The 14,431-nt window shown below is 40.0% G+C and overlaps 1 protein-coding gene across 1 annotated transcript in view; it reads right to left on the bottom strand.

Annotated features, from left to right (window-relative positions):
* Positions 1-1,172: 1,172 nt before the first annotated feature.
* LOC139665451 (copine-8-like) overlaps positions 1,173-14,431 on the bottom strand; it is a gene marked incomplete at its 3' end in the record, with an annotated part of 51,216 nt that continues 37,957 nt past the window's right edge. The window contains exons 7-12 of the mRNA XM_071544464.1: positions 12,968-13,031; positions 11,076-11,179; positions 10,220-10,324; positions 5,915-5,956; positions 4,207-4,282; positions 1,173-1,302 (exon numbers count right to left, since the gene is read on the bottom strand). Of these exons, the coding sequence (XP_071400565.1) occupies positions 1,173-1,302; positions 4,207-4,282; positions 5,915-5,956; positions 10,220-10,324; positions 11,076-11,179; positions 12,968-13,031 (521 nt within the window). The remainder of the gene's footprint in view (positions 1,303-4,206; positions 4,283-5,914; positions 5,957-10,219; positions 10,325-11,075; positions 11,180-12,967; positions 13,032-14,431) is intronic.

The following is a 14,431-nucleotide window of genomic DNA, read 5'->3' as shown; positions in this document are numbered from 1 at the left end:
TAGCATACAGTATGATAAGTAACCGTAGGTGACTAGCATTATCCAAAGTATGAAGATAGACTAAATAATGCAATCCAAAGTTGGTGTTTGTTTTTATTCTACAAATTGTAGATTCATAACATCTAAAAACAAAATCTGGTAACACTTTATAATAACCATCATTAATAAATGGTAAATTGATAGTTAATTAAACTTTAGTTAATAGTTATTTTACTGTTAACAAACAATGAAATGATCATTAATAATGTTTACTAATTATTAGTAATGCTATAATTTATGTTATTTTATCATTCGTTTGTGTAATATAAAATAATTTGTTTATAAATTATATATTGTATCATAGCTGATAAGAGACGGTAAAAAGGGTAAAAAGCTATGATACAATATATAATATAAATAACATAAATTATAGCATTACTAATAATTAGTAAACATTATTAATGATCATTTCATTGTTTGTTAACAGTAAAATAACTAGTAACTAAAGTTTAATTAACTATCAATTTACCATTTATTAATGATGGTTATTATAAAGTGTTACCCAAAATCTTAATCTCCATCATTAGTGAAGTGCATTACGAATCAACAGCACAAAAACTTTAGCTGTGTGTTGACTTTTTGTCTATTTTACCAATCCAGTGAACAAGCCTGACAGGTTTAGACGCATCATTAAAATTATCTACCCAAGTTCTCATTTTCTCACTTATATAATACTAATAATAGGATAATACTAGACGCCTACGGTTACTTAACACAGTGTTTCTCAAATTGGGGTACTAGTAGAAATTTCTAAAAATGTGTAGTTTTTTATATATATATATATACAGTACAGGCCAAAAGTTTGGACACACCTTCTCATTCAATGCGTTTTCTTTATTTTCATGACTATTTACATTGTAGATTCTCACTGAAGGCATCAAAACTATGAATGAACACATGTGGAGTTATGTACTTAACAAAAAAAGGTGAAATAACTGAAAACATGTTTTATATTCTAGTTTCTTCAAAATAGCCACCCTTTGCTCTGATTACTGCTTTGCACACTCTTGGCATTCTCTCGATGAGCTTCAAGAGGTAGTCACCTGAAATGGTTTTCCAACAGTCTTGAAGGAGTTCCCAGAGGTGTTTAGCACTTGTTGGCCCCTTTGCCTTCACTCTGCGGTCCAGCTCACCCCAAACCATCTCGATTGGGTTCAGGTCCGGTGACTGTGGAGGCCAGGTCATCTGCCGCAGCACTCCATCACTCTCCTTCTTGGTCAAATAGCCCTTACACAGCCTGGAGGTGTGTTTGGGGTCATTGTCCTGTTGAAAAATAAATGATCGTCCAACTAAACGCAAACCGGATGGGATGGCATGTCGCTGCAGGATGCAGTGGTAGCCATGCTGGTTCAGTGTGCCTTCAATTTTGAATAAATCCCCAACAGTGTCACCAGCAAAACACCCCCACACCATCACACCTCCTCCTCCATGCTTCACAGTGGGAACCAGGCATGTGGAATCCATCCGTTCACCTTTTCTGCGTCTCACAAAGACACGGCGGATGGAACCAAAGATCTCAAATTTGGACTCATCAGACCAAAGCACAGATTTCCACTGGTCTAATGTCCATTCCTTGTGTTTCTTGGCCCAAACAAATCTCTTCTGCTTGTTGCCTCTCCTTAGCAGTGGTTTCCTAGCAGCTATTTGACCATGAAGGCCTGATTCACGCAGTCTCCTCTTAACAGTTGTTCTAGAGATGGGTCTGCTGCTAGAACTTTCCTGGCTCGGTCCTCATGTGTGCCAGTTTCGTTGTAGCGCTTGATGGTTTTTGCGACTCCACTTGGGGACACATTTAAAGTTTTTGCAATTTTCCGGACTGACTGACCTTCATTTCTTAAAGTAATGATGGCCACTCGTTTTTCTTTAGTTAGCTGATTGGTTCTTGCCATAATATGAATTTTAACAGTTGTCCAATAGGGCTGTCGGCTGTGTATTAACCTCACTTCTGCACAACACAACTGATGGTCCCAACCCCATTGATAAAGCAAGAAATTCCACTAATTAATCCTGATAAGGCACACCTGTGAAGTGGAAACCATTTCAGGTGACTACCTCTTGAAGCTCATCGAGAGAATGCCAAGAGTGTGCAAAGCAGTAATCAGAGCAAAGGGTGGCTATTTTGAAGAAACTAGAATATAAAACATGTTTTCAGTTATTTCACCTTTTTTTGTTAAGTACATAACTCCACATGTGTTCATTCATAGTTTTGATGCCTTCAGTGAGAATCTACAATGTAAATAGTCATGAAAATAAAGAAAACGCATTGAATGAGAAGGTGTGTCCAAACTTTTGGCCTGTACTGTATATATATATATATAGGTTATGAACAATTGTAAAATAATGCCACCTTAATAAATTGAATTAAAACTAAATAAAGGAACACCCTGAGCTGGAAGAGAAAGCTTTGGAGCAGATATTACCCTTTGGATCCACTTATTTGTGCGAAACATCCTTTTCTGCAATGACCCAGATCAAAATGAAGCAAAGAAACAAACTGTCTGGAAAAGAGCCTGATCACTGCAGTTGCCTCCCTGCCATCCAGAATGACAACAATCTAAGGCGTTAGCATGCGCAGCAGAGACACAGAGATGATTTTGGTGTCAGTCCTCTCTTCAGATACTGGGTAAGGTGACCAATGGGCCAAACTCCCAAAAATTTGATGTTGTCCTCGAGGATTAAAGTTCTCTGTCACTAAGAAGGATTTCTGTCATTTGGACTTCAGAGAGGCGGCAGACTATATGAGATAAGTGTAGACCCGCAAGAGAAAATGATATTGTGTGTATTTGTGATGGTCAAATACATCAAGTGATCTACTAACAGAACAGCCTGCCAGACACTGAAATTGGAAATAGACAAAGAATGAATACCAGCTGGTAACGCAGTGTTTTCCACAAGCGACCGATAGCTAGATTGCTGAATACTGATGCCTTCCAGGCGGCTCCTCTCCGCTTTAAGGGTAATTTTTTAAATTTTCCTCAACCTGATCACCATATTGATGTCAGGAGCCTTGCAGTTACACATCAGACAGACTTATGTATCTCCACAGTTGGTTTTAGCGCTCTACCAGTGAGAGAGAGACAGGAGATTTGCACTTGATCCATCTCCAATCCGACAGTCTCCTGGTGGGAAAACCAAAAACTTAGAATCCTACAAAATGCTCCCAACTTTTGACGTGTTTTTAATGTTGTGTGCTGGACAGTAATTTGACACTTTTTAGATACATAAAGTTGTCCAACACTCAGATATTAGGTGAACATGAGTGCAATGCCACATGGATGTCGCTCCTACCTGCCAGTTTGATTTAACTCATCGCTCAGTGCAGACAATTGACGAGGACGAATAATTAACCAATAATCCCCGAAATTAAATCACACTTATGGTGTGTTGTCTGCAGCTCTGTGTTTAGCTGTCCCATACTGTGTTCCAGGTCAGTTTTTTGTAACTCCAGTACTGACATTGAGGGTCGCATCTATACCTATTGAGTGACTTTTTATCCTCCACTGCCCAATGTTATCCTTACTTACCTCTTTTATCTTTCTTTCTTTCTGTTTTAATGTCATTTTACTAGATAAATTATGTATTTTTTGTGTTTTATGCAAAGCACATTGAATTTGCCTTGTGCCTTTCCAACACCACAACTCCACCACTGGGCTGGAAAAGAAGCCGTGCACTCAATTATTAAGGTGAATGGTATGAAGTAGTGCATTAATAGACACCAAAATAAAGCTTGTTCATCAAAAATATGACCTCTGACCCCTGACACCCCCTCACCACCCCTAGCTGGCTACGTTTTCTCTTGGGCTGGCTACTCAATGTGCTTGTGGAAAACACTGATAATGGATTTTATTACTTATTGTTTGACAAATGATAGGCTATTATGTTTTATATTGAAGTCATGTTGGAGGGGAGGAGGGGTGAGGAGGGTAATGACTGAACAAAAATGCTTTCTTTTGTTTTAATAAGAAAGCAATGAAATACTTCTTCCTGTAAAACCCTGACAGTCACAGCTGTTTCACATAAAAGCGGAGGTTAACTTACCCGACATTTGTTTTTGTTTTTTTATGTAGGACGATGCAGGATAGACACATGATGGGGGTTGATGTTTGTGTGTGTGTGTGTGTGTGTGTGTGTGTGTGTGAGTGTGTGTGTGTGTGTGAAGAATGTCACCTCATAGACGTGGAACTGTGATTGGCCTCTGGACATTTCTCTGTAGCTGGTGCTGAACTCGCCGATAAAGTCGTGACTGGAAAAATGAAAACACAAAGTCACATTCCTTTCCATCTGAAAAACCCCACATGGAGGTTCTTTTCTCTGATAATGGCTCTGATAACACAGTGAAGCAGCTAGGTATGAGGTGAAGCTATAAGAACCCATTATCACAGTAATCAGGTATTACAGCTTTTAGACAATTCTTAGCAGTGTGTACTGTCTGAAAAGTTTTCTTCAAAGTAGTGTGCATACAGGAGAAATCAAGGAGGATCGCTATCTACCTGCCTGGTTACCACAGGAGTGTGCATAGCAACCAATTTCATCATTTTATGGAAATAATCAGCACAGTTGGAATCAGGGCGAGAAATTAACAGCTTGGGGCAAATATGCCTTTGCAAGTTCATAAAATGCCTGTGATATTAAAAACTTAGGGGGGCAAAATATGCCCCCAATAAGGAGTTCCCTTTTCTGCATTTCACCCTGTTCACATTTTTTTTTTCCGTTGAGCTGTCAAATATTCACGCCTCGATGCGTCTACTGTCCCCCGCGGGCCACCGTAGGTCATTTGTGGGAAGCCCATGACCGGGTGATTCTTTCCAAAGCGCTCCCAGCGAGAAAAATGGAGCGTTTTCTGATCAGAAAATAACGGAGTATGCAGTCTGAGGCAGGAGAAAATATTGGCACCAGGCAGCCAGCAGCGGGAGAAAATACAGACCCCACAGAAACCACTGCATCAATAATAAATAAATGATCATTATCGTACAAAAATTAACAATTGAGGGGTGGAAGATGGACTGGATGGGGACAGAGAGTCTTCTGCCAGTTTCCAGCAGTGGGAAAGAAGTTAAAACAAATCCTACAGGAACAAATTGAGGGTTTATTTGCCAATATGCAAGTGCATAATTTCATAGTTCAATAAAATTGCCAAACAAGACCAAAATGTCCCTAAAAATAAAATCAATGGGGCAAAAAATGGCATCTGAAAAAAGCAGTTAATTTCTTACCCTGGTTGAAACGCATCTTAGACCAATCAGATTTCTTGGCTGAAACTCTTCGCTAAATTATTTAAATGAATTCTTTGCAACAGTTTTATTCACTTCCTCCACAAAATACACACCACCTTTACTCCCTGACTGACTTCAACTCTCTCTCCAGTTATCAAAGATCGTTCAGGAAACATTAATATTTAATGTTGTATTATTAAAAGCAATAGAGAATGTTTTTTTCCCCCCACAGAGTATAATATTGTGCTCCTGCGGTGAAAAACTAGAGCGCACAGGGAAAAATATTCTGGAGCTTGATCTGTGAAAATAATCCCAAATACCCTTCCCTACTTGCTCCAACTAATTTATTTTTAGGAGCATATCAGTGATGTTAGATGAGAAAAAGCATGTAAAAAAAAATAAGATAATAAGTTAAAAAATAAGTATGTTTTTCAGGAATGAAGAAAGAAATGCAAGGATCATGAAACTCACACAGCATATATACAGTAGATAAGCCTGTAAACACCAAAAATTGCAGTTTCTGTGTGGTTTCCCATCACAGCAGCTGTATGTCACTAAAACAACAGCAGTGTAAGCCTGACATGGAGCATCTTGACACACAGTGCAGAACACAGATTATCACTTTAGACTGAAAGCACAAGAGGAAGAGCATGTTCCCTCACCCTCCGTCTCGATCCCAGTCGTACACCTCCACCTTAATGCTCCTGTGGGGGAGAGAGAGAAGGGGCAGAGGGGGGCGGAGGGGGGTGGAGGGAGGGGGAGGAGAGGTGGTGGAAATCCCATTAAAAAACCAATTAGCGCCACTGATTTAGAGTCTTTCTGCTTAAAAGGCTGGCAACTCGTCCGTGGAAGACGCCGACCGCGGCCGTAAGTGGGGGAAGTCTCATACTGGGGATTACAGTGAAAACCAATATGGCTTTTTGAAGGCCGATATGGATATCCTTGGAACGAAGCTGTCTATAGCCGATATTTTGTGGCCATTTATAATATCTTGAAAGGTCCCATATCGTGCAAAACAGGATTCACCTTGCTTCTTTGATTATAAAGGAGTTGGATGTGCTATCTAAACATGGTGAAAGTATCAAAACGCACGGTCGCCAATGAAAATCCACACAATCCATATTAGAAAAGCGAGCCTCTAAACGAGCCGTTTGGACTTCTGTAACTTTGTGGCGTCACAAAGGTTCGCTCATTATCATTTTTGTAAGAAATAATAGACTAACAAAGTGTTTTTTTCAAGGCGGTTGAGCGGTTGTCATTGTCTATATTTACCGGAAAGTTTTCCCTACCTGTAGCTGCCGGACTGCAGTGTCTCACGTTTCATGCTTGAAACCGTTAGCCAATCAGAACAGAACATTAATATTAATGAGTCTCAAAGACACAGCAACAAAAACAGCCTGTTCTTGGTAAGGCTCAGAGAGATGCTGGTCAAAATGGATTGAGAGTGTTTTTGGTACATGACACCACACACACAGCTTTGAATGGACCTCAAGACATAAAATAAAACACTGGAAAGAGTAGAATATGGGACCTTTAAATTCGACCATTTTCATGCCAAAAATTCCAAAGAATTACAATTATGCAGTGGTTTCATCAAAATGTTATTCTTGTCAGGGTGCAAAAGCTTTTAGACCATGAGACTCTAAAACTCTCCACTGAAATCCAGGCGAATTCAGGTTAAGGGCAATAAATTCCCAACAAATATGTGATCAAACAAATCCATCGTATCGGAGGAAGACAACACTGACTGGCCAGTATCCAGTCCAATATCGGAAAACATATATACCGGTCTCACTGCACTAGGACATAAAGAATATGAAAGATGAAGAATTTGATTATTCTTGGAATGAAGCTGTCTATTCAATATCTTTAAATTTTACCATTTTAATGCCAAAATATTCCAAAGAATTACAAGTATGCAGTGTTTCCATCAAAATGTCCTCTGAATCCTCTGAAATCCAGGCGAATAAGAACAACATGCATGCATACTTGTGTGGGCTCTGATCAAAATGTATTATTACAATCAATTCAGGTTAAAGGGCTTCCCAAACAAATTCATCATATCAGAGGAAGACGGAGGAAGATTAGAGTATCTAGTTTTTAATAAAAGGCGAATATCAGCTCTCTCTATATATAAACTAATATATCGAAATATGAAAGATGAAGAAACTCATTGTGCCGTTACTGGAATGGACGTCCCTAACAGGGTAAGACCGACATATCGGGCTGTTATTGGCCTTTTAATGAAAGTCAGATATCAGCCAGTCAGTGTCGGACAGTATGATGGAGGTGAGGATATGATTTTACTCAGCAGCTTCAGGAATTTAAGAATTTCATTATTATGGGTTTTAATGGAGAGTTTTAGTGTCCCATGATGAACTAAATGCTATTTCAGAGGCTTTTCCACCGAGATAAGAATATAATTCTGGGGGAAAACACTGAATCCTTCAGTGTTTCCTAATTATCAGCCGAAAATATCAGATATCAGCAGCTTCAAATGTATCGGTATCAGCCAGGGGCAGACGGGCCATCTGGAGTAGTGGGAGTTTTCCCGGTGGGCCAGTCAACCTGTGTGTGTGTGTGTGTGTGTGTGTTGTGTGTTATGGGGGAGTTCATAAGTTCATAAGTTCATCACATCTCATGAGTCCATCTGTCTCCCCCCCCGCCAAACATACTTTGGTACATTCTACCTTTCATACGCTGCACTGACAATGACAGACTGATTGTGTTGGGCAGAAATTTGCAACCTAACAATTGAACATTATGCTGCCTTCAAGGTGCAGTCGGAAATATCAGAATCATGAGTTAAGTGCACATGAACAAGGGGGTAAATATGGCGAGGAGAGTCGGGATTTTCTACGATTTTCCCAAGTTGCAGAGATGTGACGTTTGTGAGCAGAGAGCAGCATGGAAACCTTGTCAACAACTGATGGTAAAAGTGATGTTTTGTTATTATATTTTGAATTAAAATATAAAATCGCAACTTCATTTTAAAGATAAAATAGGCTATATCTCTAATAATACTTTGTTCTGCATATTGTGAACAGCGGGGCGGCTGGGTGGAGCATCTGTGGGTTGGTTGTGGTGGGACAGTTTGGGCCACATTTACAGGGGCGTTTTTTTTTTTTTTTTTACCCAGTCAGCAATCCATATCGGTCGAACCCTAGTCCCTAATAATCTGACTTTGGACAATGTTTCATTCCGTTTTAAGCATTTAGATGACACTCTTACACAGCGTTAGTTATATTACTGTAAAGTCAGTGTGATGCTAGAAGAAGCTTAAATTCCTGGATAACCAACATAACAAGCAACCGATATTAAGGAGTACAAGTGTCAGAGCTAAAGGTGTCCAGATGATAAATGGAGCAAATATTCCCGTGTCCCTGGAAATATCTTCGGCATAAATGTACAGTACAGCACTATCGCACCCGAAGGACTGCAGTGAGTGGATTGGACTCATAATAAAGATGATTTGGACTTTGTAGAGCAACCCATAAGCAGAGGAGAGTAATGTCCTTCATTTCATTGCAGAGATATTTATTTTCCTCCCTTCATCTGATATTAAAAGATAATATTCCTGTTCATGATGGATTGTAACACTCCACTAAAAGAAAGGAGAGGGCTTTATCCAACTTCCGACTGCATAAAGCCTTTTGGAAAAGCGAACCAGATTTCAGCGATTGACTCACTTTGATCCAACTGATTAGACTTTTGGTGGTAATTTAGATCTGGGATTTGCGCCATTAGACGAATATTGTTGTTTAGCCAGAATTATGAGACTAACAGAGATAAAGAGTTGATTCCAAAATCTAAAAGTATGCTTGCAGGGTCAAGAAATCAATTTAACTTAAGTGATAGCAATGATGTGTTGGAGAACTCTTAGTTTCTTATGTTTTCTTTTATCTGATTTCATTTGATGCATCAATTTATTCATCTTTTAATGCGTTTTTTTTCTTGCTTGCGCTTCTTATTTCTATCTCCTCATTAGCTTCACCAGCGAAGTTGGAAGAAGGTTTTGTTTTCACCTCTTTCTGTCTGTTTCTTAGCAAGATATCTCAGAAAGTAACAAACAGATTTGGCTGAAATTTGGTGAACAGATCGCCCTTGGCCCAAGGATCAGCTGATTAGATTTTGGTGATGACCTGGATGTGGGATTACTTTTTTTTAGCCACAACTGCTGATGGGAAAGTCTGACATCCGGGACTTCCAAGACAGCTGCTCAAACCCGGAAGACAAATGATAAACAAACATAAACAGTTACAGAGGCTGCAGCTTTGCAAGTTGGAGAATTGTTCAGCGTTGGTGCAGGTTTGCACTTTACCAAAAGCCTTTTACTTCTATATTTTACTCTTCTTGTTTTGACACCTTGCTGTAAAGCAGTGGTTCTCAACGTGGGGTCCGGGGACCACCAGGGGTCCTTGAGGGGGTTCCAGGGGGTCCCCAGCAAATTGATGAATTGTTAAATTTCACCATTACTTCATTTACCAGAAGTTAACACAGTTAGAGAATGTAGAAGAATGATTGTTTTTGTCATTTCACTGTTATCTCTCTACCTACAATACAGATAGTCATGGAATTCTGGACAAAATCATATCTAACAATATAAAAGGTTCTCAGATTTGGGTCCAAGAGACAAAATCTCATCAAATGGGGCTCTAATGTGGATTGAATTAGGGTCCTTGATATGAAAAAAGGTTGAGAATCACTGTTGTAAAGTACTTTGTAATTTCTGCTTTTAGATAAGTACCATATAAATAAAGTTTATTATTGTTAGTATTATTGTGGGAGTTGTTGTCTGGGTGCTGTGGCTTTGACTCTTGCACTCATTACTATGATCTAGGAATTGAAGCTTATGCTGTTGCACTCAACGGAAGTCACTCTGGACAGGTGCTTAATTCCTAAAATATAACTGTAAACAATGTCAGTGAGATATGTGTCTCTGTGGGATCCATCAGTGCGTCTCCTACCTGTCATAGTCTCCGTTACACAGCGCTCTGACAGGAATTTTAAAGGCCTGCCACACCGGATCCAGAGTGTTCTTCACCACTTCTGTCTTGTGGCAGATGGTGTACCTGTGGCGCACACAAACACACACAAAGCTGTTAATAGATGACAAATGTTACTTAAAGTTTAAAGCAGCCCTCTGTGTACGACCTCGCTGTGTTAACAAGGGGATGACTGTGTGATGTAGGAGTATTTAATGAAGCTCGCTCCTCGGCTGAAAAGCAACTGTTGCCCGTTCTCTGCATGTAGCAGCTAGTGTGGCTCTCTGTAGCCGCGGCATGCTGCTGTTTTACCCTGCGGCCGAACATTTAGACTGCTTCAATAAATACCCAGCTGCACAAAAAGAGAATGTGTTAAGTGCAAGACGCTGAAGTCGACTTGAATAAAAGCATCTGCGGGGCAAAGAGACTCCGACCCCAACGCAGTTTTCACTTAACTCCCAACTCATCCGCCTTTTCTTTCCCCCCCGCTCCTCTTATTTCCCCCTTCTCGACTCGGCCCTTTCATCTCCGCTCATCCTCTCATCCCTTCGTCTGCCGGCTTCTCTTTGTTAATGGCTGGACAGTATAAGTCGCATATACAGTACAGAGTATTATGGATGGCTATTATGTAACATCAAGGAGACAGTTTAGCTCTTACATCGTCCGTATGGGAGCTTTTTGGAGCGTGAACAATCTCGCTCTGTGTCTCTATGCATTACAGGCTGATATTCTTCAGTGTGTGTGTGTGTGGAAAGCACAAAAATAGAGATAGCTACTTTTTTTTAATTCAATAAACCGATATCTACAAATAGCACGGGGAAATTGCTTGTCAACTTACGAGCCGTCTTCGTTACTGCGGTAAAAGACGAGAAAAGGGTCAGATTTCCCAAAGAAGTCCTTCTTATCCAGCTTGTTGCCGCAGAACTGCAGCATCACCGACTCCTAAAGAGGAACCAACATATAAATAAATACACATTCTGCTAAGACCACACAAGTTCCCAATGCAATCAAAACAAACAGCACTGTTGGTGGAAGGGAAGAGTGTATAGTGTATTGTATGTCCAGCAAACAGCATGCCGCCAGGACAAATTTTGGTAGATTCATTGTTCTTGGTGAATAAAGTTATTATCAAAGTCAAAATGATCTTTCTGATTTTTGCATTATCACCTAAATGCAGCATGGGATTCTTGTAATCGTTTCAATAATACAATAACTGAAATGTCCATAGTGCTTCAATACCAGTGCGAAAGACTGCGAAAGACAATTCAGATTGAGTTTTATAATCTTTGATACTTTCACCAAATGTGTTCTGCAAGCTGAAACTCCATTTCATCACACATTACACTGTTCCATATCATCAATATGATATCTCCAATTTATACTGAGCAAAAATATAAACGCAACACTTTTGTTTTTGCTCCCATTTTTCATGAGTTGAAATAAAAGATCTAAGACTTATTTCTAAGGCTTATTTCTCTCGAATTTTGTTAACGAATTTGTTTTTGGTTTTTACTGTGACCAGCCCAAGGCACACCTGTGCAATAATCATGCTGTTTAATCAGCATCTTGATATGCCACACCTGTCAGGTGGATGGATTATCTTGGCAAAGGAGAAGTGCTCACTAACACGGATTTAAACAAATTTGTGAACAACATTTGAGAGAAATAAGCCTTTTGTGTGCATAGAAAAAGTCTTAGATCTTTTATTTCAACTCATGAAAAATGGGAGCAAAAACAAAAGTGTTGCGTTTATATTTTTGTTCAGTATATGATGTTCAACAAATTCCAGGAGTTATTTTCTGATGAAGTGTTGCTGGTGAACCCACTTTCCCCTCAACCTGCCTTGTCTACTTCTGCTTCAGTTAGTGATTTCTTACATTTCCCAGAATGCCTTTCAGCAACCCCGAGAGAGCAAGCGTGGTATGTTGCCAATAACAATGCACCTTGCTTTAACAGTGTTAAAGTGTTTGGGGTCAGCACAAAACAACAACAGCTGAAAAGATGACAGCAGCGTAAAACAGTCCACCGTGTCTTGATCTGAATCCCAGTCCTTCTGAACTGGTGCCAGGAGCAAAACGTGGAACTGTTTCACTCACAGAGCCAACAGACGGACACCCAACTGGCCCCGACCCAAAACCCCTGAGCAAAAGCTACTACAAAGCTGTCCGTGTGGTAAAAAAAACACTTGAAAATAAAAGACAGCGGTTGTTCTGTGATATTGGTTGATGGTTTTTCTTGTTTGTCATGGTATTGTAGTATCAAATGGTTAGATAATAAACTTGGAATAAAAAGTCAAAATTCTGTTATCACAGTAATCTAACAAGTAATATCTTCAGTGTATTGTAAAATTGATGTCACTGTTGAAATGCAGTGAAGCAAAGTATTGGGAAAGGGTTCTGTGCTGTATCTGCTTCTGAATGTTTTTGTATTTGTGTGTATGCATCTGTGTGTTTGTGTTAGTCCAGGATTTACAGCATCTTAAGGGTATTTATGGCAAAATCTCCTTTATCCAATATTTCCAAATAATAGTATCAGATGGGGAGGGTTTGCCACTAATCCGAGGAAAGCATATGAAAGTCAATTTAACATACTTTTCTGTGATTGACAATCTTCCTGACCCTATCTGAGTTGTCCTGATGCAGCTGACCCCGCCCACGCGGTACTCCAAACAGGCTGAATACTGTCTGACCCAGAGGAACAGAGGAACAGAGGAACCAAATGTCTCCTCACCCTGCAGTTGCTCAGCTCCTCTGCTCTCACGATGATGGTGCCGCATTTCTTCCCCGGGATTCCACTGGAAAAACAAACAAAAAAACACAGAACAAATCATTTCCAAAGTGGCAGTATAGCCGAAAGCTTAAAAGTAGCGGGGTTTGTGACTGGAAGGTGGATGGTTCGAATCAACAGAGCGGCTGGGAAAATCTTGGAAATGCAGTGAAGTGCCCTTGAGCAAGGCACCAAAACTGTGGCAAACCGCAGAAGACTGTGGCAGCATCAGGTAGAGTCCAGGAGTGAATATGTGATTATGTGAAATTCTCCCTCAGGCCTTTGCGAATGTGTTCGTCCCCAAATGACAGGGTTAAGTAAGGGTTACCGAGTGTCTCATGTCGTCCCCCACTAATGATGCAGGCACACTTTCAGCCAATCAGTAACAAGACGCATAATCCATCATCAAGTTACTTCAAAATCGGAGCGGTGATGAAGCATTTACGGTCTTTCAAAAGTTTTAAATGTTGACTTTTAACCTTTAAGTTTAAGTCCCCATCAAGTTAATTTGTGTATTTTTTAAATGCACACAGTGGCAAAATGCATCGTCCCTCAAAGTTTCATCATTTCATCATTAATTTGACTTGGAAATTTTGACTTTTAAGGGCAATTCATGTATTTTGAAAGGATAGCTGGATGTGCATAGAAAGTTTCATGTCAATCGGACGTTTGGTGCGGCAGTCAGGGCCTTTCAAATTGAGCAACTTTGCCCTTTAATTATAGCATCTCCATCAGGAAAGTCAGTGTATTTTTTATCACATGGGGGACAAAAAAAACGAGCAGATCAAACACTCCTGAATCTCTCATCCCTCATATCCTCTTGCTCTACTTGCACTCATAAAGCGCCTGTCTTTTCTCCCTGGTTCCTTTTTATCTAGCACTTATCTACCAAACATGATCATTCTAGGGAATCTGGAGTATTTATGGCATTAATAATCAGGATGCTTTAGTTCTGAGCGCTGCACTCCTCATTACTGGTTGCTTGAGATGTGGGTGATCTACGAATTTAAGGTTATTCTACTGCTGCACTCATTATAAGTCACTCTGGAAAAAAGTGTGAGCTAAATCTCTAAAATGTGAAAATGTAAAATGTAAAACTCCAACCGCTCGCGCCCCCTGCAGACCTGGAGTCACATTTTGCTTCCTCTACTCTAATTGCCTTATGTCTACATGAGCAACAACAACTAATGCTGAATAAAAACCTGCAAAAAAAAGAACCTCGAAATAATGTTACGGCATCCAGTGACATTTCAGATGCAATGTTTGTTTACATCCTGAGCCGGCGAAGCGTAACATTCAGCCAATAAAGCCAAGGGAGACTGACCACTAAAAATAGACCAAATGAATGCCACGGACCCCGGGCCTGATTCTGAGCGAGGAAGGGCAGAGATAATTTCATTTGGCTAAGTAGTGTCCAGTAATGGCGGA

This window comes from Centroberyx affinis, unplaced genomic scaffold, assembly GCF_046629955.1.
Source record: "Centroberyx affinis isolate AG114_WGS23_722 - 3 ecotype Tasmania unplaced genomic scaffold, CSIRO-AGI_Caff_v1 ptg000248l_1, whole genome shotgun sequence".
In the NCBI taxonomy this organism is placed as follows: domain Eukaryota; kingdom Metazoa; phylum Chordata; class Actinopteri; order Beryciformes; family Berycidae; genus Centroberyx; species Centroberyx affinis.
The sequence above is the reverse complement of the archived record's forward strand: the minus strand, read 5'-3'. Positions and strand labels throughout refer to the sequence as shown.